The sequence below is a fragment of the Oncorhynchus nerka genome, linkage group LG16 (assembly GCF_034236695.1).
Source record: "Oncorhynchus nerka isolate Pitt River linkage group LG16, Oner_Uvic_2.0, whole genome shotgun sequence".
Classification (NCBI taxonomy): Eukaryota; Metazoa; Chordata; class Actinopteri; order Salmoniformes; family Salmonidae; genus Oncorhynchus; species Oncorhynchus nerka.
In genome coordinates this window covers 21693116-21718924 of record NC_088411.1, presented here as the reverse complement: position 1 = coordinate 21718924, position 25809 = coordinate 21693116, and the positions used below count along the sequence as shown (strand labels likewise).

General features: G+C 43.0%; 1 protein-coding gene across 1 annotated transcript in view; it reads left to right on the top strand.

Annotated features, from left to right (window-relative positions):
- The first annotated feature begins 17232 nt into the window (after positions 1-17232).
- LOC115144236 (cytohesin-3) overlaps positions 17233-25809 on the top strand; it is a 35623-nt gene continuing 27046 nt past the window's right edge. The window contains exon 1 of the mRNA XM_029685110.2: positions 17233-17628. Within this exon, the coding sequence (XP_029540970.1) occupies positions 17610-17628 (19 nt within the window). The 5' untranslated portion in view covers positions 17233-17609. The remainder of the gene's footprint in view (positions 17629-25809) is intronic.

Here is a 25809-nt window from a genome sequence, read left to right as displayed (position 1 = left end):
AGAAAGGCCAAAACCTAGGAAGAAACCTAGAGAGTAACCAGGCTATGAGGGGTGGCCAGTCCTCTTCTGGCTGTGCCGGGTGGAGATTATAACAGAACATGGCCAAGATGTTCAAATGTTCATAAATGACCAGCATGGTCAAATAATAATAATCACAGTAGTTGTCGAGGGTGCAACAGGTCAGCACCTCAGCAGTAAATGTCAGTTGGCTTTTCATAGCCGATCATTAAGAGTATCTCTACCGCTCCTGCTGTCTCTAGAGAGTTGAAAACAGTAGGTCTGGGACAAGGTAGCACGTCCGGTGAACAGGTCAGTGTTCCATAGCCAGATATAACAGACTGACCCTAGTCCTTCACAGTTTTATTTGAGACGACTGTACAACCATCAAAATTAATTGTTAGATTCAACAGAAGATCTCTTTGTTTCTTGGGACCTAGAACAAGCATCTCTGTTTTGTCCGAGTTTAAAAGTAGAAAGTTTGCAGCCATCCACTTCCTTATGTCTGAAACACAGGCTTCTAGCGAGGGCAATTTTGGGGCTTCACCATGTTTCATTGAAATGTACAAGAGGTAAAATATATAGTGAAAACAATAGTAGTCCTAAAATGGAACCTTGAGGAACACCGAAATTTACAGTTGATTTGTCTGAGGACAAAACATTCACAGAGACAAGCTGATATCTTCCCAACAGATAAGATCTAAACCAGGCCAGAACTTGTCCGTGTAGACCAATTTGGGTTTCCAATCTTTCCAAAAGAATGTGGTGATCGATTGTATCAAAAGCAGCACTAGGTCTAGGAGCACGAGGACAGATGCAGAGACTCGGTCTGACGCCATTAAAAGGTAATTTACCACCTTCACAAGTGCATCTCAGTGCTATGACGGGGTCTAAAACCAGATTGAAGCATTTCGTATACATTGTTTTTCTTCAGGAAGGCAGTGAGTTGCTGTGTAGCAGCTTTTTCTAAACATTTTGAGAGGAATGGAAGATTCGATATAGGCCGATAGGTTTTTAAATAGTTTCTGGGTCAAGGTTTGGTTTTTTCAAGAGAGGCTTTATTACTGCCACTTTTAGTGAGTTTGGTACACATCCGGTGGATAGAGAGCCGTTTATTATGTTCAACACAGGAGGGCCAGGCACAGGAAGCAGCTCTTTCAGTAGTTTAGTTAGAATAGGGTCCAGTATGCAGCTTGAAGGTTTAGAGGCCATGATTATTTTCATCATTATGTTAAGAGAAATAGTACTAAAACACTTGAGTGTCTCTCTTGATCCTAGGTCCTGGCAGAGTTGTGCAGACTCAGGACAACTGAGCTTTGGAGAAATACGCAGATTTAAAGAGGAGTCTGTAATTTGCTTTCTAATGATCATGATCTTTTCCTCAAAGAAGTTCATGAATTTATGAAGTAAAAGCCATCCTCTCTTGGTGAATGCTGCTTTTTAGTTAGCTTTGCGACAGTGTCAAAAATACATTTCCGATTGTTCTTATTTTCCTCAATTAAGGTGGAAAAATAGGATGATCGAGCAGCAGTAAGGGCTCTTCGGTACTGCACGGTACTGTCTTTCCAAGCTAGTTGGAAGACTTCCAGTTTGGTGTGGCGACATTTCCGTTCCAATTTTCTGGAAGCTTGCTTCAGAGCTCGGGTATTTTCTGTATACCAGGGAGCTAGTTTCTTATGACAAATGTTTTTAGTTTTTAGGGGTGCAACTGCATCTAGGGTATTGCGCAAGGTTAAATTGAGTTCCTCAGTTAGGTGGTTAACTGATTTTTGTCCTCTGACGTCCTTGGGTAGGCAGAGGGAGTCTGGAAGGGCATCAAGGAATCTTTGGGTTGTCTGAGAATTTATAGCACGACTTTTGATGCTCCTTGGTTGGGGTCTGAGCAGATTATTTGTTGTGATTGCAAACGTAATAAAATGGTGGTCTGATAGTCCAGGATTATGAGGAAAAACATTAAGATCCACAACAAAACTAAGTCCAGAGTATGACTGACAGTGAGTAGGTCCAGAGACATGTTGGATAAAACCCACTGAGTCGATGATGGCTCCGAAAGCCTTTTGGAGTGTGTCTGTGGACTTTTCTATGTGAATATTAAAATCACCAAAAATGAGAATATTATCTGCTATGGCTACATGTTCCGATAGGAATTCAGGGAACTCAGTGAGGAACGCTGTATATGGCCCAGGAGACCTGTAAACAGTAGCTATAAAAAGTGATTGAGTAGGCTGCATAGATTTCATGACTAGAAGCTCAAAAGACGAAAACGTAGTAGTTTTTTTTGTAAATTGAAATTTGCTATTGTAAATGTTAGCAACATCTCCGCCTTTGCGGGATGCACGGGGGGGGGGATATGGTCACTAGTGTAACCAGGAGGTGAGGCCTCATTTAACACGGTAAATTCATCAGGCTTAAGCCATGTTTCAGTCAGGCCAATCACATCAAGATTATGATCAGTGATTAGTTCATTGACTATAACTGCCTTCGAAGTGAGGGATCTAACATTAAGTAGCCCTATTTTGAGATGTGAGGTATCACGATCTCTTTCAATAATGGCAGGAATGGGGAGGTCTTTATTCTAGTGAGATTGCTAAAGCGAACACCGCCATGTTTAGTTTTGCCCAACCTAGGTCGAGGCACAGACACGGTCTGAGTGGGGATAGCTGAGCTGACTACACTGACTGTGCTAGTGGCAGACTCCACTAAGCTGGCAGGCTGGCTAACAGAAAACAGTTTTCAACCAGCGATTGAGTTGTGAGACTGCTGTAGAGCTCATCACTCCCCCTAACGGGGAGGGGGCCAGAGACAATTACTCGATGCCGACACATCTTTCTAGCTGATTTACAGGCTGAAGCTATGTTGCGCTTGGTGACCTCTGACTGTTTCATCCTAACATCGTTGGTGCCGACGTGGATAACAATATCCCTATACTCTCTACACTCGCCAGTTTTAGCTTTAGCCAGCACCATCTTCAGATTAGCCTTAACGTCGGTAGCCCTGCCCCCTGGTAAACAGTGTATGATCGCTGGATAATTTGTTTTAAGTCTAATAATGCGGGTAATGGAGTCGCCAATGACTAGGGTATTCAATTTGTCAAGCTAATGGTGGGAGCCTTCGGCGTCTCAGACCCCGTAACGAGAGGAGTAGAACTAGAGAAGGCTCGGCCTTAGACTCCGACTCGCTGCTTAATGGGGAAAACCGGTTGAAAGTTTCTGTCGGCTGAATAAGCGACACCGGTTGAGCATTCCTACAGCATTTCCCTCCAGAAACCATGAGAAAGTTGTCCGGCTGCGGGGACCGTGGGAGGGGATTTATACTAACGTTACTATCTGTACTTACTGGTGGCACAGACGCTGTTTCATCCTTTCCTACACTGAAATTACCCATGCCTAACGATTGCGTCTGAAGCTGGGCTTGCAGCACAGCTATCCTCGCTGTGAGGCGATCGTTCTCCTGTACCTGTATATTATGAGTACAGCGACTGCAATTAGAAGGCATCATGTTAATGTCACTACTTAGCATCAGGCTGGTGGAGGTCCTGACGAATCATATTCAGATAAAACGTCCAGAGTGAAAAAGTTGAATGAAAAAAAGTTGAGTGAGGGAAAAACTAGAAATATAAACGGTAATTAAAAAGTAAAAACCGTAAAGTTGTCAGGTAGCAATGTAATGTTATTGCGAGTGTAGCGAAATGCTTGTGCTTCTAGTTCCAACAGTGCAGCAATATCTAACAAGTGATCTAACAATTCCACAACAACTACCTAATACACACAAATCTAAGTAAAGGAATGGAATAAGAATATATACATATATGGATGAGAAGTGACCAAGCAGAATAGACAAGATGGTATAAAATACAGCATATAAATATGAGATGAGTAATGCAAGATATGTAAAATGTATTAAAGTGGCATTGTTAAAGTGACTAGTAATCAATCCATTTATTAAAGTCGCCAATGATTTCAAGTCTGTATGAAGGCAGCAACCTCTCTATGATAGTGATGACTGTTTAACAGTCTGATGGCCTTGAGATAGAGGCTATTTTTCAGTCTCTCTGTCCCAGCTTTGATGCACCTGTACTGACCTCACCTTCTGGATGGTAAAAGGGTGAACAGGCAGTGGCTCGGGTGGTTGTTGTCCTTGATTATCTTTTTGACCTTCCTGTGACATCGGGTGCTGTAGGTGTCCTGGAGGGCAGGTAGTTTGCCCCCGGTGATGCATTGTGCAGACTGCCCCACCCTCTGGAGAGCCCTGCTGTTATGGGCAGTGTGGTTCCCGTACCAGGTGGTAATGCAGACCGACGGGATGCTCTCAATTGTGCATATGTAAAAGTTTGTGAGGGTTTTAGGTGACAAGCCACATTTCTTGCGCCTTCATCTTGGTTCTCCCCAGACCTGACTGCCCTTAACCAACACAAAAACATTCTATGGCATTCTGCATTAGCATCGAACAGCCCCTGTGATATGCAGCTTTTCAGGGAAGCTAGAAACCATTATACACAGGCAGTTAGAAAAGCCAAGGCTAGCTTTTTCAAGCAGAAATTTGCTTCCTGCAACACTAACTCAAAAAAGTTCTGAGACACTGTAAATTCCATGGAGAATAAGAACACCTCCTCCCAGCTACCCACTGCACTGAAGATAGGAAACACTGTCACCACTGATAAATCCACTATAATTGAGAATTTCAATAAGCATTTTTCTACGGCTGGCCATGCTTTCCACCTGGCTACCCCTACCTCGGTCAACAGCATTGCAACAGCACTGCACCCCCCACAGCAACTCGCCCAAGCCTTCCCCATTTCTCCTTCTCCCAAATCCAGTCAGCTGATGTTCTGAAAGAGCTGCAAAATCTGGACCCCTACAAATCAGCCGGGCTAGACAATCTAGACCCTTTCTTTCTAAAATTATCTGCCGAAATTGTTGCCACCCCTATTACTAGCCTGTTCAACCTCTCTTTCATGTCGTCTGAGATTCGCAAAGATTGGAAAGCAGCTGAGGTCATCCCCCTCTTCAAAGGGGGGGACACTCTTGACCCAAACTGCTACAGACCTATATCTATCCTACCCTGCCTTTCTAAGGTCTTCGAAAGCCAAGTGAACAAACAGATTACCGACCATTTCGAATCTCACCATATCCTCTCTGCTATGCAATCTGGTTTCAGAGCTGGTCATGGGTGCAACTCAGCCACGCTCAAGGTCCTAAACGATATCTTAACCACCATCGATAAGAAACATTACTGTGCAGCCGTATTCATTAATCTGGCCAAGGCTTTCTACTCTGTCAATCACCACATCCTCATCGGCAGACTCAACAGCCTTGGTTTCTCAAATGATTGCCTCGCCTGGTTCACCAACCACTTCTCTGATAGAGTTCAGTGTGTCAAATCGGAGGGTCTGTTGTCCGGACCTCTGGCAGTTTTCTCTGTATACATCAATGAGGTCGCTCTTGCTGCTGGTGAGTCTCGGATCCACCTCTACGCAGACGACACCATTCTGTATACTTCTGGCCCTTCTTTGGACACTGTGTTAACAACCCTCCAGGCAAGCTTCAATGCCATACAACTCTCCTTCCGTGGCCTCCAATTGCTCGTAAATACAAGTAAAACTAAATGCATGCTCTTCAACCAATCGCTGCCTGCACCTGCCCGCCTGTCCAACATCACTACTCTGGACAGCTCTGACTTAGAATACGTGGACAACTACAAATACCTAGGTGTCTGGTTAGACTGTAAACTCTCCTTCCAGACCCACATCAAACATCTCCAATCCAAAGTTAAATCTAGAATTGGCTTCCTATTTCGCAACAAAGCATCCTTCACTCATGCTGCCAAACATACCCTTGTAAAACTGACCCTCCTACCAATCCTCGACTTCGGCGATGTCATTTACAAAATAGCCTCCAATACCCTACTCAACAAATTGGATGCAGTCTATCACAGTGCCATCCATTTTGTCACCAAAGCCCCATATACTACCCACCATTGCGACCTGTACCCACTGGCTCCATGTCATCTACAAGACCCTGCTAGGTAAAGTCCCCCTTATCTCAGCTCGCTGCTCACCATTGCATCACCCACCTGTAGCACGCGCTCCAGCAGGTATATCTCACTGGTCACCCCCAAAACCAATTCTTTCTTTGGCCGCCTATCCTTCCAGTTCTCTGCTGCCAATGACTGGAACGAACTACAAAAATCTCTGAAACTGGAAACACTTATCTCCCTCACTAGCTTTAAGCACCAGCTGTCAGAGCAGCTCACAGATTACTGCACCTGTACATAGCCCACCTATAATTTAGCCCAAACAACTACCTCTTTCCCTACTGTATTTATTTTATTTTATTTATTTATTTTGCTCCTTTGCACCCCATTATTTTTATTTCTACTTTGCACATTCTTCCACTGCAAATCTACCATTCCAGTGTTTTACTTGCTATATTGTATTTACTTTGCCACCATGGGCTTTTTTTTTGCCTTTACCTCCCTTATCTCACCTCATTTGCTCACATCGTATATAGACTTGTTTCTACTGTATGATTGACTGTATTTTTGTTTTACTCCATCTGTAACTCTGTGTCGTTGTATGTGTCGAACTGCTTTGCTTTATCTTGGCCAGATCGCAATTGTAAAGGAGAACTTGTTCTCAACTTGCCTACCTGGTTAAATAAAGGTGAAAAAATAAATAAATATATATATATATATCCATCTATACCAGGGTTCCCCAAAGTCGGTCCTACCCCCTCTGAGTGAACGTGTTGGTTTTGCCCTAGCACTACAGAGCTGATTAACCTACTCATCATAAGGCTTTAATTATTTGAACCAGCTGTGTAGTGTATGGCCACAGGACCAACTTTAGGATCTATACAATGACGCAGTCGTGTCGGTATAGGATTCCTGATGGATTTTCAAACAAATTCTATGTAAGTGTAGGCTGTGTGTGACTGGCTCACTGATTTTTTTATCCAGACCAATTTAAAGTAGTGAGTAAGGATATTGACGTGTCATCTCAGCTGACCATCAACTTAACGCCTCATGTCCACCAGATGCATCAAACTCTTTGCGTTCTGGCATTCATTGTGAATGGAGCAGTTTGAAACGCTATGTTGGGGGTCTCGCACTAGGCTGCGGTGCATTCTCTACCTCATGAGTTCAGCATTGATTTACCATGCGGTGATACAAACGAAAGTAGGCCTGCACAAGCAGACTCCAACAAGCTTTTCAACTTTAGTTTGTATCACCGCATGGTAAATCAATGCTGAATGCACCGCAGCCTAGTGCGACACCCCCAACATAACGTTTTGGACTGCTCCATTGACAATGAATGACTTCCGCCAGAACCAAAGAGTTTGATGCATCTGGTGGAAATGAGGCGTTAAGTTAAATTGCAGCATTCAAAACAACTGGGAACTCTGAAATCACCGACTTCAGTGCGCTCAAGACAACTGAGAACTCTGAAAAAAAACTAGCGCCGAATGGGAAAAACCTTTTGAATGGTCATCCAACTCGTAATTTCAAGTCGGAAACTCAGGCATCTTTCTAGAACGCCAGCATTCCGACCTGCAGATCACTGACATCATCATTTGACCTATTTTTTTAGTTCCCATTTGTTTTGAAAGCACCATACTTTCATCAATTTTCACAGACAAAAGTCTAATTGGCCGACAGAGACTAGCCAATTAAAAAAGAGGAACACGTGCATGGTCCAAGGACCAACATTTATTCATTCTAGTTTGATGTCATTTCTCCACGGATCTGTCAGGCCAACTCCGTTACAAATGTACAGGTAACTACCAAAATAATATGGAAACACTTGAGTAAATGTTGGATACAAAGTATATTGAAAGCAGGTGCTTCCACACAGGTGTGGTTCCTGATTTAATTAAGCAAATAACATCCCATCATGCTTAGTTAGGGCCATTTACAAAAATCCTGCGCAGGCCATTATTTTAGCTACCATGGCTATACCTCCATAGGATGACAATGCTGCCATCCACTGAGCACGAGTGGTCACTGAATGGTTTGATGAGCATGAAAACGATTGCAAGCCATATTCCATGGTTGTCTCAGTCACCAAAGAATAATACCTGCCAGTCCATGACAGCCTGTCCAGCCAAGCCAACCATCTCAGCAGGATACACACACACACACACACACACACACACACACACACACACACACACACACACGCACACACATATGCATACACACATCCACAAAGGCTTTCTCTATTCCAGCGCTGCCTGCTGGAAAGCCATATACAGCTGTGTCAACACTTTGAAAATATACAGCGCAGTAAATCTGCACCGGAAATGTTGTCTTTGCATCTCAAATGAACTTCTATCATCTCTATTTGTTCTTCCCCTAACAAACCCCCTCTAGCTTTACCCTTCCCTGGTTACTTTATGGATTATAGTCATAAACCGTATCTCGCTCTTCTATGATGGTGGCAGAAGGATTCCCTACTGTGTAAGCAACCTCATTGTTGTATGTAAGCCAGAGGCTCTTGCTGTGAGGCTGCCTGCATGAAAATAGACCTACTAATGAAAGTACATGATCATTAGGCTGTTTGTGTGAGAAACGTATTTTGTAATGAGTTGTTTAACGTATGGAAGCACATTCATCAACCAGCAGCAGAGTTCTTAGTTGTTGCATTATTAATCAGCAACCAGGACATTTTCAGTGAGAAAAAAATTCAGCCATAACCAGTAACCACCGTTTCAGTGATGCGTCCTGCTCAACTGTGTACTGTGCCGTTTCGCAAACACACCTCAAATACAAATCAGATCCGAATTCAATTATACAGTAGAAGGAATGTTCCTGTTTGTAGGGGGATGGGAAGTGTCCTGTCCAGCAGGTGTCCTGTCCAGCAGCCTTGCTCTACTTTAGGTCTAAGGTCATCACATTGTGAGAAGGAAGGATGTCCCCCACATTTCCCTTTCCCTCCAGCTCTGTCTCCCACTCCCTCGTCTGACCGTTTCACCCTCTCCCTCCCTCTGTGAGAAAGGAAGCTTATCACATTCACTTCACTGTGTGTGGTGTAGTGGGTAGACACACGTACTCAGATGTTTTCATTTGCTTTAGAACTACGGTGGAGTACAGTAGTTCTTGGAGAGTAGATGGGCATGCTTTTTTCCATGTCTGAGCTATGAGCTACCCCCTAAACGTTGTAAGAAGAAAACACACAAAAGTTACTGTAAAAAGGCACTGATTTGATCTAATGAGTGTGGATGTGGATGGCTGATCTGTGATTTGTGACAAGACAGGTGGTTCATCCTTAAACTCAGCTGACTTAGTGACTCATCACTTTCCACATTCTTTACAAATATATAACAATATTCCCGCCCTGCCGGGAATCACTGCCATGAGATTCAATCTGATTTCTCTGTCAATGAAACGATTCTCACAACTATTCAACCATGGTTGTTGAGTCTAATGCCAGTCATGGACATGCAGCAACATTATGTGGACACTCAGGGAGAGTCCCTAAAACTCACAGAGTGACTGGAGATACGATAGTCACAGTATTTCCTGGACAGTTGACTGAGACTCAGCCAGTTGGTTGTAGTCAAGAGGTGCCCCATTATAACCTTCTGGGTCACGTAACATGTTATCTTGCTGAAATATGTTGCCTAGACTTTACCAAGAGCAGCAATAGCGCAAGATATACTAGCTGAGGAAAACATGTCTGTGTGTCCCCTACTGTTTTACAAAGTAATGTTTCATCAATATTGGTCCATTGGAGAACAGAAATCAAACATGAGCGTTGGTCTGACTCCACAAATTCTTCAAAAGGGAGCAACATTTCATGCAGAAATTGGATATATTCTCGCTGTCTTCTTGAAAGAAGGAAGTGTACATCTCATAGACAGAACAGTGTGCAAGAGACTGAAAAGGCAGCATTCAGATAGCAGTGAGGGCTTGCTAGTGGGGTGGGGGGAGGCTGTGTAGCAGCCCTCAGTTCAGCTCCCAGGCAGGGTGGCAGATGAATATTATCATATATGACGGCTCAGCACAGCCTAAGTTAACTCACACACACACAAACGCACGCACGCACGCACGCGCGCACACACACACACACACACACACACACACACACACACACACACACACACACACACACACACACACACACACACACACACACACACACACACACACACACACACACACACACACACACACACACACACACACACACACACACACACACACACACACACACACACACACACACACACACACACACACACACACACACACACACACACACACACACACACACACACACACACACACACACACACACACACACACACACACACACACACACACACACACACACACACACACACACACACACACACACACACACACACACACACACACACACACACACACACACACACACACACACACACACACACACACACACACACACACACACACACACACACACACACACCGGACCATGTTAACTCGGGTCAGCTTCCCACCATTCCCCAGGACTGATGCCTTAATCTGACAGGCATATGCTGCCTCAGGGAACATGACAGCCTCCAGCTAAATATGGAATGATGGGTGGGGGGATCAAAATGTATCATAAATCCAAGACAATAAAGTCATTTGAAAATGAAAAAAGGCGACAGAAATGTCATGGGGGGGGGGGATGGACTTCAGCTGTACCTTAGCAACGACAATGGATTGAGAGATTTGAGACCCATTACATTAGTTTTTATTGATTTCAAGAAAGAGCAGGAATTGTGTCTGATTGAGAGTGCTTTTCATTACTCCACCCTTCCACAACCACACACAGCAACATTTTTAAAGGGAGTAAAACTGGGGGGGAAACAGAGCCTTTCCTGGACCAGGCCGGACATCTGTTCTCAACACAGGAAATCATTCTCCAAAATGGAGGCCCCACACTGTCTCCCTGTGTGTGTGTGTGTGTGTGTGTGTGTGTGTGTGTGTGTGTGTGTGTGTGTGTGTGTGTGTGTTGGATTGAACTCTATATCTATTTTTTTCTCTCTGTTCTTCTCCTTTGATGAGTGGTCCTCAGTGCATCATTTAAACCAGCTAGCAGTACTCTCTGCATCACAGGCATCCTCTGTTGTAGCTGAGATAAAACAGCTGTGTCACAGTGGAAGAGAAAGAGAGGGAGAGAAATAGAGAGAGGTAGAAGGAGGAGGGAAAAGAGTGAGGAGAAGTGGAGAAGAAGAAGGGGGGAGAGAGAGAGAGAGAGGGGGAAAGACAGGACGAGAGAAGGAGTAGGAGAAAGAAAGGAGCGTCAAGGGGAGGTTTGATTTGGTGTGTAAAGGAGGATGGGATTGAGTCTATATTTGCCTAACCTCTGTTCACTGTCTTCTGATACAAACTTCATCATCTCCCAAATCTGACACATCATGTACAGTACTGTAGGACTTGCCCTAAGGAGATAACCCCTTAAACTCCTGGAAGATTCTCAACTGTGTCACAAAAAAGTTTTCTCCCCTTAAGTTTCTTTATAATATTGCGTGATTTGAAATCTAAACTACTTTGTGCTTCTAGCTAAGGGAGGCCTCTGCATATCAATAGGACTGTATGGGGTCTTTCTGTGAATTAGCTGTAACCATCCACGCTCAAAAGCAGGGAGGAATCTTCATTTGTTTACCCCTGCAGCCTTTGTGAGAGGACCATTCATTTTCTGTTCCAGTAAACGCTTGTCGCATGTTCATTACAGACAGCACAGTTGCATCATTATCCTGGTCAGATAAACATCTCCTGGTTGTCTTCTGTGTCAGTGATTGCATAAATTAATGTGAATATCATAATTTGTATGATCCTATATTATATTGTGTGGATATCATGATCCATACCATCCTATGTACTTTACACTACATAACCAAATGTATGTGGACACCTGCTCGTCAAACATCTCATTCCAAAATCATGGGCGTTAATATGGAGTTGGTCCCCCCTTTGCTGCTATAACAGCCTCCACTCTTCTGGGAAGGCTTTCCACTAGATGTTGGAACATTGCTGCGGGGGCTTCTATTCAGCTATAAGAGCATTAGTGAGCTTGGGCACTGATGTTGGGCGATTAGGCCTGGCTTGCAATCGTGGTTCCAATTCATCCCAAAAGGTGTTCAATGAGGTTGAGGTCAGGGCTCTATGCAGGCCAGTCAAGCTACTTTACACCGATCTCAACAAACCATTTCTGTATGGACCTCGCTTTGTGCACAGGGGCAATGTCATGCTGAAACAGGAAAGGGCCTTCCCCAAACTGTTGCCACAAAGTTGAAGGTACAGAATCATCTAGAATGCCATTGTATGCTGTAGAGTTAAGATTTCCCTTCACGGGAACTGAGGGGACTAGCCCAAACCATGAAAAACAGTCCCAAAGAACAATTATTGTCCTGCCAGGGGCAGTTTGGAACTTGGTAGTGAGTGTTGCAACCGAGGACTGACGCGGTGGTCTTGTTCTATGAGCTTGTGTGACCTGCTCCTAGACATTTACACTTCACAATAACTGAGCTTACACTTGACCAGAGTAGACATTTGATGAACTGACTTGTTGGAAATAGCATCCACGTTGAAAGTCACTGAGCTCTTCAGTAAGGCCATTCTACAGCCAATGTTTGTCTATGAAGATTGCATTGCTGTGTGCTCGATTTTATACACCTGTCAGCAACGGATGTGGGTGAAATAGCTGAATCTACTAATTTGGGGATGTCCCTTTACTTTTGTATATATAGTGTATGTGTATTCAATGTGTATTCGTATACTATACTATACTACTGTTTGTATACTATGTAGGACTAGCCTAGATATCATGATATGATAAAGAGAAAGAGAACGAATGAAAAAAAAGGTAAAACATTATAAGGGTATATTGCCTTTGTGTAAGAGAAGCTGTAAGAGAAAGTCATACCAAGTTAAAGGAACAGTCAATGCCGACTGACTTCCTCTCTATTGTCACATAAACCAGATAGGTGCAGTGAAACGTGTTGTTTAGCAGGATAAAGCTATAGAACTACGGCACCCCTGGAGCAAATTAGGGTGAAGTGTCTTACTCAAGGACACATCTACAGATTTTTTACTTTATCGGCTCAGGTATTCTAATCAGCAACCTTTCGATTACTAACCCAACACTCTAACCACTAGACTACCTGCCACCCTTTCTAATTTCATTATGTAATAGTTATGTCGTGGCTGTTCTACGGTCAACACGCGTCAGTGTGGAAATGATGTAAGGGGTGTGGTGAAGTGAGGTCAGTTTTCTATAATTGTTACACAATCCTTTGGCAATCCATGAAACGGGAGCGATTCAATGTATTCCTATCCTCACAGTATGGTTCATTGTGTATCAGTAACTAAGGAGAGATGGGAAAAGGCAAGAAGTAGTGTAAGCCAACAGTATGGGGCCAAATTAGATTTGTTTTATACTCTAAGGGATTGGATCTGTCCCAAGACTTGGTTGTTTTTCCTTGGAAACCCATTTAATTCTCACTGTATGCTGTCTTTCATCCCATCCACTGAAGTCATGATGCACTGAAGTCATGATGTCAGTACTATGTTGAGGATTGACAGGAGGAACTGCCAGGAGTTCCTGTAACATGCTGAATATATATAATAATTTACTATCCCTCCGATGTCAACAACTACAGACCAGTATCCCTTCTTTCTTTTCTCTCCAAAACTCTTGAACGTGCCGTCCTTGGCCAGCTCTCCCGCTATCTCTCTCAGAATGACCTTCTTGATCCAAATCAGTCAGGTTTCAAGACTAGTCATTCAACTGAGACTGCTCTTCTCTGTATCACGGAGGCGCTCCGCACTGCTAAAGCTAACTCTCTCTCCTCTGCTCTCATCCTTCTAGACCTATCGGCTGCCTTCGATACTGTGAACCATCAGATCCTCCTCTCCACCCTCTCCGAGTTGGGCATCTCCGGCGCGGCCCACGCTTGGATTGCGTCCTACCTGACAGGTCGCTCCTACCAGGTGGCGTGGCGAGAATCCGTCTCCTCACCACGTGCTCTTACCACTGGTGTCCCCCAGGGCTCTGTTCTAGGCCCTCTCCTATTCTCGCTATACACCAAGTCACTTGGCTCTGTCATAACCTCACATGGTCTCTCCTATCATTGCTATGCAGACGACACACAATTAATCTTCTCCTTTCCCCCTTCTGACGACCAGGTGGCGAATCGCATCTCTGCATGTCTGGCAGACATATCAGTGTGGATGACGGATCATCACCTCAAGCTGAACCTCGGCAAGACGGAGCTGCTCTTCCTCCCGGGAAGGACTGCCCGTTCCATGATCTCGCCATCACGGTTGACAACTCCATTGTGTCCTCGTCCCAGAGCGCTAAGAACCTTGGCGTGATCCTGGACAACACCCTGTCGTTCTCAAATAACATCAAGGCGGTGGCCCGTTCCTGTAGGTTCATGCTCTACAACATCCGCAGAGTACGACCCTGCCTCACACAGGAAGCGGCGCAGGTCCTAATCCAGGCACTTGTCATCTCCGTCTGGATTACTGCAACTCGCTGTTGGCTGGGCTCCCTGCCTGTGCCATTAAACCCCTACAACTCATCCAGAACGCCGCAGCCCGTCTGGTGTTCAACCTTCCCAAGTTCTCTCACGTCACCCCGCTCCTCCGCTCTCTCCACTGGCTTCCAGTTGAAGCTCGCATCCGCTACAAGATCATGGTGCTTGCCTACGGAGCTGTGAGGGGAACGGCACCTCAGTACCTCCAGGCTCTGATCAGGCCCTACACCCAAACAAGGGCACTGCGTTCATCCACCTCTGGCCTGCTCGCCTCCCTACCACTGAGGAAGTACAGTTCCCGCTCAGCCCAGTCAAAACTGTTCGCTGCTCTGGCCCCCCAATGGTGGAACAAACTCCCTCACGACGCCAGGACAGCGGAGTCAATCACCACCTTCCGGAGACACCTGAAACCCCACCTCTTTAAGGAATACCTAGGATAGGATAAAGTAATCCTTCTCACCCCCCCTTAAAAGACCTAGATGCACTATTGTAAAGTGGCTGTTCCACTGGATGTCATAAGGTGAAAGCACCAATTTGTAAGTCGCTCTGGATAAGAGCGTCTGCTAAATGACTTAAATGTAAATGTAAATGTACTATGTTTAACTGTTGGTTTAATCTGTGATGTCACCAGTGGGAGGAGCCTCTAACATTCCCCATAGAAATAGGAGAGATACAGCAGACACTTTGATTTGATCCTTCGAGCCAACACTCTGAGAGCAATTCAATAATCGTGTCATACATGATGCCATTTCATTATTAATTTGCAAATTCCAAACACATTACGAAAGATGAATATATTAATGTCATTATCACCATCAAATGACAACAGGGGCGTAGGCACTGGTGGGCCTGGGTGGGTGCAGAGCCATCCACTAGAAAGCCAAGCCCATCCAGTGTTCAGTGTTCCAAACGGGACATGAATTGTTATTTTACCTGAGTACAGCACTAGACTTGGGCAGGAGCTCACCAGGACCAGCACCGCAAATGTTATTCTGCTTGAGTTCCTGCACCTCCTATAGAATATTAGTGCAATAGTAAATATAAACGGTACCTGCACCAAAAATTAGTACTGGAACCTATTTCAATCCAAGTCAAGCACTGGCTTAAACACACATACATACACCCTCAGATGGAAGGGGGTGGGTAGGTGGGGAAATGAAAGGGATATTGGCAATAATAATAATACATTTTATTTGGCAGATGACTGCCAGGACACTCAAGGACATCTTACATAAAATCTAGTGCTGCACATAAAATCAATAATTTAGGCCTATATAATGAATTTGAATTATGCTTGATTATTTACTGGAAAAAAAACAATAAGAACAAATCAGCTTAAAAATTTGCAAAATAATGGGCAGGTTATGGCACTTGTCACTTGCACTGATACCATGTGCAGTAAACAGTAGCCATCACTGTGTAGGCTTGGCTACACTGTGTTAGGCTACTCCCCATTATCTATCTAGCTAAGACTCACTAGCCAACTTGGCTAGCAAAAACAAATACAATGGCTAAACAAAGCTCACAGGTACATTTTTTGTTGGAGAAAATGTCAACTTATTTGACATCAGTGATTTTGTCATAAAGGGCCTCCAGTCCCTCTCCATATCAATCACTGATCGCATTGATCTAATCAAGCGCATTAAATACAGTTTTAGTACATTCAGAGACAATGATCAGCACTACAACGCTGTTTTCTCTGCTAACGCAAGCAAAGCAAGCGGTACCAGAGCGCCAAGTCTAGGTCCAAAAGGCTCCATAACAGCTTCTACCCCCAAGCCCCCCCTTTGTTTTTACGGTGTTACTCGCTGTTTTATTAAAACTGCATGGTTGATTACGGGCTTGTACGTAAACAAGGTATGGTCTACACCTGTTGAATTCGGCGCATGTGACAAATACAATTTGATTTATTAAAGACTTTCAGAAATCATGAAATACGCTTCACTTCGACTCGAATTTAATTGGAAATATAACTTTGCCCTATGCTTCTCCACCCATGCGCTATAGTTGGGCCCTATAGGCATTTAATTGATATCACACAATAAATACATTGTAGGCGCACTTGGTCTCCCGCGCCCAGCAGAGAATTGCACTCGGATTTTGACTTATAAAGTGATCTCGACTAAGAAAAGGTTGGTGACCACTGTTCTAGTCTATATAGGCTATGGCTGCCTATTGTGATTATTACTGTTATATCAGGGCATTATGTTCTAATCTCAAAGTCTATTAATTATAGGCCTATGGTTTATTTTGTTTCGGGTCTATGTGAGTCCTATGTTAAATGCAAGAATCTTGGATTTCAAGACTATCTGGTCTGTAATGCGAAATTACATGTCAGATGGTTTGTTGTGTTAGATCGATTACAGTAGGGTATAGGGTAGGCTATGTTTGTATGATAATTGAATGATGATTTGAGTGCCCAAATTGTGGTCCACCTACATTTTTGCTGGCCCCGCCATCGACGGATTTCTGCCTACACCGCCGAATGACAGTTTAAGCTTGTTGCACCAAATAGACTTTATCTTCTATCAGTGCAATTTTTATTAAGTTTTTCATATGTTTTTAATATTTATATATATATATATATCTAAATATACATGGAACTAATGAAACATTTTTTGAGGGTGAGGGGTTGTCTGTCACCACCGGGCGGAGCGGAGTGATGACGTATGGTAAACGTTTAGCCATGTAGAGAATCCGCTATCCTTTTGCATTGCATTGGACTGCATTGGAGTAGGTTGGCTAACCTGGATAGAGAGGGATGGTAGTGGCAGGATAACTATTATCATCGGATTTAATACATACAATTCTTGGAAACGTTTCTTATACATTTACATCTTTAATCGTAATACATGGATGTTTATTTGGTGGTACCCTAGATTTCTCATGAAGGTAGGCTTTTTTGTTATTAATATATTTTCGCTGTTGCATTTCGACTGTGCACAGCTCAGCTCCCTGTGAGTCGTCGGTCTGTCATTACAGAATATAGATCGTAGCCTATCTACCGTTTATAGACAGTAATAAAAACACGTCTACCTTGACATCTAAACTTGACCCACCGATCTGATATCTGGACTGTCTCATCACGGCATTCACGAGATGGACGAAGACAATCAAGGTAAGACCCACGATGATTCAATCACGGTCTCTCTTTCCCTCTCTCTCTTCCATCATCTGCTGTGATGTGTGCATGTACTGATAGGGACTATATGATATGCGCCGTAAAGCATGAGTCGAGGCATACAACTGTAACCACCAATGCATGCATTTAATCATCAGCAATTGATCTTGATTTTCCTTCAACACTAAGGTGTTAAGAAATACAATGGTATTTTATCAACTGTTGTCAGACATGGGGCTACATCTGGGGTAGGGTATAAAGATACCTAGTGGAGGATGGTTACTGTTCATATTTCTTAATCATCAGGTGGGACAATAAATTATGATTATCCATCAAATAAGAGGGTATATAGTAAATTACCTCAGTGTGAGGAATGCATGAAAACGCATGCAATGTTTAGTGCTTCTTCGACAAAATTCGTCTGTGTTTAATGTCGCTTTGAAGTTTGTGCTGGAGCTCTAGCTACGCTTCGCTTCTTTCCATTATAAAGCAGTTATATTGAAACAGCCGCTCAAGGCCCTGGACGAGTGAAAAAGATAAGATAAAGGTATCATTTTTAAACCAGGAAAGCGAACTTTTGCAACATTCATCAGATCCTTCAGAGTGGTATCCGTTCCAAATGGTTTTCCAGTTGAAATCGGAAGTTTACATACACTTAGGTTGGAGTCATTAAAACACGTTTTTCAACCACTCCACACATTTCTTGTTAACAAACTATAGTTTTGGCAAGTTGGTTAGGACATCTACTTTGTGCATGACACAAGTAATTTTTCCAACAATTGTTTACGGACATATTATTTCACTTATAATTCACTGTATCAGAATTATAGTGGGTCAGAAGTTTACATACACTAAGTTGACTGTGCCTTCAAACTGCTTGGAAAATTCCAGAAAATGATGTCATGGCTTTAGAAGCTTCTGATAATTTCCATAATTTGAGTCAATTGAAGGTGTACCTGTGGATGTATTTCAAGGCCTATCTTCAAACTCAGTGCCTCTTTTCTTGACATGGGAAAATCAAAAGAAATCAGCCAAGACCTCAGAAAAAAATTGTAGACCTCCACAAGTCTGGTTCATCCTTGGGAGCAATTTCCAAATGCCTGAAGGTACCATGTTCATCTGTACAAACAATAGAATGCAATTATAAACACCATGGGACTACGCAGCCGTCATACCTCTCAGGAAGGAGACGCATTCTGTCACCTAGAGATGAATGTACTTTGGTGTGAAAAGTGCAAATCAATCCCAGAACAACAGCAAAGGACCTTGTAAACATGCTGGAGGAAACAGGTACCAAAGTATCTATATCCACAGTAAAACGAGTCTTATATCGACGTAACCTGAAAGGCCGCTCAGCAAGGAAGAAGCCACTGCTCCAAAACCGCCATAAAAAAGCCAGACTACGGTTTGCAACTGCACATGGGGACAAAGATCGTACTTTTTGGAGAAATGTCCTCTGGTCTGATGAAACAAAAATAGAACTGTTTGGCCGTTATGACAATCGTTATGTTTGGAGAAAAACGGGGGCGGCTTGCAGCCGAAGAACACCATCCCAACCGTGAAACACGGGGGTGGCAGCATCATGTTGTGGGGGTGCTTTGCTGCAGGAGGGACTGGTACACTTCACAAAATAGATGGCGTCATGGGGAAGGAAAATTATGTGGATATAATGAGGCAACATCTCAAGACATCAGTCAGGAAGTTATAGCTTGGTCGCAAATGGGTCTTCCAAATGGACAATGACCCCAAGCATACTTCCAAAGTTGTGGCAAAATGGCTTAAGGACAACAAAGTCAAGGTATTGGAGTGGCCATCACAAAGCCCTGACCTCCATCCTATAGAAAATTTGTGGGCAGAGCTTAAAAAGTGTGTGCGAGCAAGGAGGCCAACAAACCTGACTCAGTTACACCAGCTCTGTCAGGAGGAATGGGCCAAAATTCACCCAACTTATTGTGGGAATCTAGTGGAAAGATACACAAAACATTTGACCCAATTTAAACAATTTAAACGCAATGCTACCAAATACTAATTGAGTGTATGTAAACTTCTGACCCACTGGGAATGTGATGAAAGAAATTAAAGCTGAAAGAAATCATTCTCTCTACTATTATTCTAACATTTCACATTCTTAAAATAAAGTGGTGATCCTAACTGACCTAAGACAGGGAATGTTTACTAGGATTAAATGTCAGGAATTGTGAAAATCTGAGTTTAAATGTATTTGGCAAAATTATATGTAAACTACCGACTTCAACTGTATTTAAGTGACAGTGCTAAACTACACCCTATGGCATCCCATAGGTCTACTGCTTTCATGATACAAGAGAAAACCCACACACAGTATATTTACCCCCCCCCCCACCCCCCCACACACACACACAGGAGGGGTGAGATACACACACTTACACAATCTCACACACAAACACCAAATCCAAACAGGATAATCTTCCAGCCCCATCCCAAGGCAGGGGGCGAAGGCCATGTAAATGTGTTGTAAACATTTGCCTTAAGAAGAGAAGCAGAATAACTGTTTGGCAGTTAAACTGTGAGAGATTAGCAGATGCTGAAGAGGGGACCCTCTACATATCTCACCCCTCTTCAGCCCACACGGGCCCATCCTGTTTCTGTAGTGTTAACCCTTTTCATGCTCTACATAACCCCTGCCTGGTTAAATTAAGCAGAAGGTAGCCTAGCGGTTAAGAGCGTTGGTTTGAATCCCAAGCCTACTTGATGAAACATCTGCCAATGTGCCCTTGAGCTAGGCACTTAACCCTAGTTGCTCTGGATAAGAGTGTCTAGTAAAATGTGTGTGTGTGTGTCTGCTCAAATCATACTGTACACTATGCTGGCATGCTAAATTTCCCCCTGGTAGTCAGAGTAGCGCTGGTTAAAATGCCTTTTTAATTCAAGCCAAAACCCTTAAACTCAAATCAGTGCTGTGCAGAGTGTAACGCTTCATGATGTCATGGAGCTGTACTGTGCTGTGCAGCATATGGTCAAAGTTGGGGCATAATTTGTTCTGCCTCCGTTTACTGCCTGCTAACAAGGAGAGGGAAAAAGGGACATGATATAGGATTAGTTCATGTTCTTATATGTGCTGATAGTGAGCATGCATACTGCCTCTCATAGGAGAACAAACAGAGATAATTACACAGAAGAACATAACGCACACACACTCCGGCACACTCTGAGAAACTAGGGCAGTGAGTAGAGTAGAATATGGAATTCATTAATGCGTGTTTACTCCTACTTCTACACACTTGGCGCACTCCTCTGTGCTGTTTACATGCCACAAGACAGACGTCTGCGCTCACATTGTGTAAAACAGACCCTAAATCACAAGTGTTGTATGGCACAAAGTCTATTTTATAGACTCATTGTGTAGTTAGGCTGGTAGAGTGAAAGCAGAAATGAATACATTGTAGGCCTACAAATTGTCCAGCACTCACTTGATGCTGGTTGTGGGTTTTTAGAGCCTCTATTTCCTCTAGTTTCTGTAGGGACATTTTCAGCTTTGCCTTTGTCAGGGGGATAAAGGAAAGTGTTCTGTTTGAATGGTGTTTTTAATAAGTGTTCTGTTTGAATGGTGTTTTTACTAAGTGTTCTGTTTGAATGGTGTTTTTACTAAGTGTTCGGTTTGAATGGTGTTTTTACTAAGTGTTCTGTTGGAATGTTTTTTTTTTACTAAGTGCTCTATTGGAATGGTGTTTTTACTAAGTGCTCTGTTTGAATGGTGTTTTTACTAAGTGTTCGGTTTGAATGGTGTTTTTACTAAGTGTTCGGTTTGAATGGTGTTTTTACTAAGTGTTCTGTTGGAATGTTTTTTTTTTACTAAGTGCTCTATTGGAATGTTTTTTTAATTAATTGCTCTGTTGGAATGTTTTTTTTTACTAAGTGCTCTGTTGGAATGTTTTTTTTACTAAGTGCTCTGTTGCAATAGGTTTTTTATTAAGTGCTCTGTTTGAATGTTTTTTTTACTAAGTGCTCTGTTGCAATGTTTTTTTTTACTAAGTGCTCTGTTGGAATGGGGTTATTACTAAGTGCTCTGTTGGAATGGGGTTATTACTAAGTGCTCTGTTGGAATGGGGTTATTACTAAGTGCTCTGTTGGAATGTTTCTTTTACTAAGTGCTCTGTTGGAATGGGGTTATTACTAAGTGCTCTGTTGGAATGGGGTTATTACTAAGTGCTCTGTTGGAATGTTTATTTTTACTAAGTGCTCTGTTGGAATGTTTTTTTTAAACTAAGTGCTCTGTTGGAATGTTTTTTTACTAAGTGCTCTGTTGGAATGTTTTTTTTACTAAGTGCTCTGTTGGAATGGGGTTATTACTAAGTGCTTTGTTGGAATGTTTTTTTTACTAAGTGCTCTGTTGGAATGTTTTTTTTACTAAGTGCTCTGTTGGAATGTTTTTTTACAAAGTACTCTGTTGGAATGGGGTTATTACTAAGTGCTCTGTTGGAATGGGGTTATTACTAAGTGCTCTGTTGGAATGTTTTTTTTTACTAAGTGCTCTGTTGGAATGGGCTTATTACTAAGTGCTCTGTTGGAATGGGGTTATTACTAAGTGCTCTGTTGGAATGTTTTTTTACTAAGTGCTCTGTTGCAATGGGGTTTTTACTAAGTGCTGTGTGTCTTGTCAGTATTTCTTGTGTCCGGATCCTGATAACCTTAGTGACACCCTCTCTCTTTCAACATGCTTTCTTCAATCTGACCGTGGGAAACACCAAGGAAACCCCTTTCCTTCCATTCTCTCTGGGCAGAAAGTGTCTGTGTTTGTGCATGATTTGTGTGTATGATTTGTGTGTGTGATTTGTGTGTGTGCATGATTGTGTGTGTATATTTGTTCTTTGGGACTGTAGGTTACGGTGTTGAGTGGCAGTTAATTCTGTCAATAGGCTTTTCTTATCAGAAATGGGCACCTTGACAACAATTATTTTTTCAAATTAATACTTTATTATTTTATGTTGAATTCATCTCCATTTTCCTGTCAAGTCCTTTGGCTTTCATTTTGTATCTTGGAGACTGTAATTATGCCATTTATCAATCTTACTGGGCATGGAAACATACATGTTCTTTGAGAAGAACATCAATACAAACTGCTTGAGTCTTTGGGGTGTTGAAGTTTTATATGAGTTTAAGTTTTACATTAGTGGTTTCCTGCCCCGAATCTACACTATAGGTCTATTTCGTTGGCCAGCAGTCTTTGTTGTGGCGGTAGGGTGAGGGGTGTGAGGGGACATTAGAAAGTCATTATTGCCATGCTGTGGGTGCCTTTTGGCTGGTCTGTAGCTCAAACACTGCCTGGAGGGCCTTCTGGCTTGCACAAGGCATCTGCTAGCTACAGCCATAGGCTATATGGCTACATCAGATACAGCCAGTCAACTAACTAGCCCCCCTACACAGCTGTTTCTCTCTCTGCCCTTCTGGTTTGTCAGAGTAAGTCCTGTTTTCTTTCTTATGTTTTCTTTTACCATCCGGTGTCTTACTGTCTTCCTTCCCAACTGTATCTTCATGACATATTTCTACTCTATGTGCTATATGATACATGTTATATTTAAAGGCCAAAATAGGCTTTAACTTGATTATTTTGAGATGACCAGAATGAGAATATAATCTGTTTTTCCATCCTTAAGGTAGCCTTTATGAGGCCTCCTACCATGTTGCCTTATTGAAACAGCTTAAAAGGAGATTTAGAAAAAAATAATTATGTTCATTTTGACTGTTAAGATTGAGTTTAGTGTATTGTGGGACAACATTGAAGGATTAGGCTATACAGTAGACACACACACACACACACACACACACACACACACACACACACACACACACACACACACACACACACACACACACACACACACACACTGTTTAAGGGGTGAGGCATCATTGGCACTGCACAGACTAGGTTTAAGGAGGGATTGAGAGGGACTCTTAAAGGATTCCAGTACTGCTGCCTCATCTGTAGAGAAACACCACATATGGAATTGATTATGGGGAATACTGAGGAGGCTTCCCAATGTGTTTTCAGTGCCATGGAAGAGAGGGTAGTGGACTAGCACGTACGACTGTCTGGAATGGTTGGCATGTCCCACAGATCATTTTGTTTGGATGCAATCTATTGCCTCGATTGTTAATGAGTTATCAAATTAGGAAGAATGAGAAGAGAGACAGACAGGGGTGGAGTTCAGATGGAGGGGGAGAGAGGAGAAGAGATGGAGAAGGAACGCGAGAGACTGAGATAGCAAAAGAGAGAGAGAGAGAGAGAGAGACGGTACTTTCCTTGAGTAATAATGATCTTATTTCACTAGTAGGGGAACTAAATGGAAGTAGATCTAATTTTAAGGGGGTAGTTAGAGGCTGGATAGAGGCTGGAGGCTACGTGGGTTGTGTGTGTTTCTTGGCCAGGCTAGGTAACTGCTGCTCTCTGGTAGAGCTGGGCAATATGGACAAAAATCCATATCATGATAAATTGACTGAATTATCATGATAACGATCAATTGAACGCTAAGTTTACAACATTAGTTTGCACCAGTTACTTTTTTACATGACCCTTTAAACTACTACTACTACATTGAATGTTGTGGCTATCAATTATCCCATTAGCAATAGCCTATATTAAGACTTATTTCATTTCAAATGTCACATTCCTCTAGTAAAGGCTACTTATCGATATCAGTAAAATGTCCTCAATAAATGGTTAGTTCGGTCGGTATCGATAATTTTCGGTTTACCATCCCAGCTCTACTCTCTGGAGCACTCAGCCCTGTGGCCCTGAGAACACAAGTATGTAGAACCAGAACACCTATTTAGAGTTCACAGGCATTCTAAAAGGAAGATGTGTGCTGTGCTTGTGTTTTCAGGGATTCTAAAAGGAAGAAGTGTGCTGTGCTTGTGTGTTTCAGGGATTCTAAAAGGAAGAAGTGTGCTGTGCTTGTGTTTTCAGGGATTCTAAAAGGAAGAAGTGTGCTGTGCTTGTGTTTTCAGGGATTCTAAAAGGAAGAAGTGTGCTGTGCTTGTGTTTTCAGGGATTCTAAAAGGAAGAAGTGTGTTGTGCTTGTGTTTTCAGGGATTCTAAAAGGAAGAAGTGTGCTGTGCTTGTGTCTTCAGGGATTCTAAAAGGAAGAAGTGTGCTGTGCTTGTGTTTTCAGGGATTCTAAAAGGAAGAAGTGTGCTGTGCTTGTGTTTTCAGGGATTCTAAAAGGAAGAAGTGTGCTGTGCTTCTGTTGTCAGGGATTCTAAAAGGAAGAAGTGTGCTGTGCTTCTGTTGTCAGGGATTCTAAAAGGAAGAAGTGTGCTGTGCTGTGCTTGTGTTTTCAGGGATTCTAAAATGAAGAAGTATGCTGTGCTTGTGTTTTCAGGGATTCTAAAAGGAAGAAGTGTGCTGTTCTTGTGTTTTCTGGGATTCTAAAAGGAGGTGTGCTTATAGCTAGTAACTACACAAGATGCACAGGTAGACATCAAAGGTGTGCTTATAGCTAGTAACTACACAAGATGTACATGTAGACATCAAAGGTGTGCTTATAGATTGTATAAACGTCCACCCGAACACAATATATAACACAGAAGTCAGTAAATGTCTTAGGTGTTCCATGACTGTTATTTTGAAGTGGCCTGTGTATCTAGTCTTTCAAGCCTCCAGCAGGTCAGCCAAAGACAGCTTTGCTCCGCCCGGTCAGAGTAGACAAGCATCAACATCCTGGACTTCCAGGAAACAATCTCCAGGCAGTGGTTTGTCTTCAGTCTTCACAGTCACTCGACCCCCATCCAGCTCTCTGATTAGAAGTGGGTGCCAGAAACAGCATCAATCTCATTCCAAGGTGTATCAAATCTACAGAAATATGAATGTACTGGCAGCAGGCATATGGGCGTGAAGTATCAGGCCCTAGCTGATATAAGGCCCCAGCACATCAAATAAAATATTTACATTCTAGTGGTGATCCTGAGCAGATGTTGGGCATGAGGGGACATGATGTCTGGACAGACCAGGGTGGAGGGAGGGACCACCCGGATGGATGGATCACCCCCTAGCAGGGGTCCGCTCCCTCTCCCTAAAACAGCAGATTAAACAATGCAATCATTGGATGGCAGTTTAGTTTAGCCCCCCAGTACTAGATCTTAGATTTCTCTACACCCGGGTACTAGATCCTGCTCTAGTAGCTAAACCCCAAGATATTACCC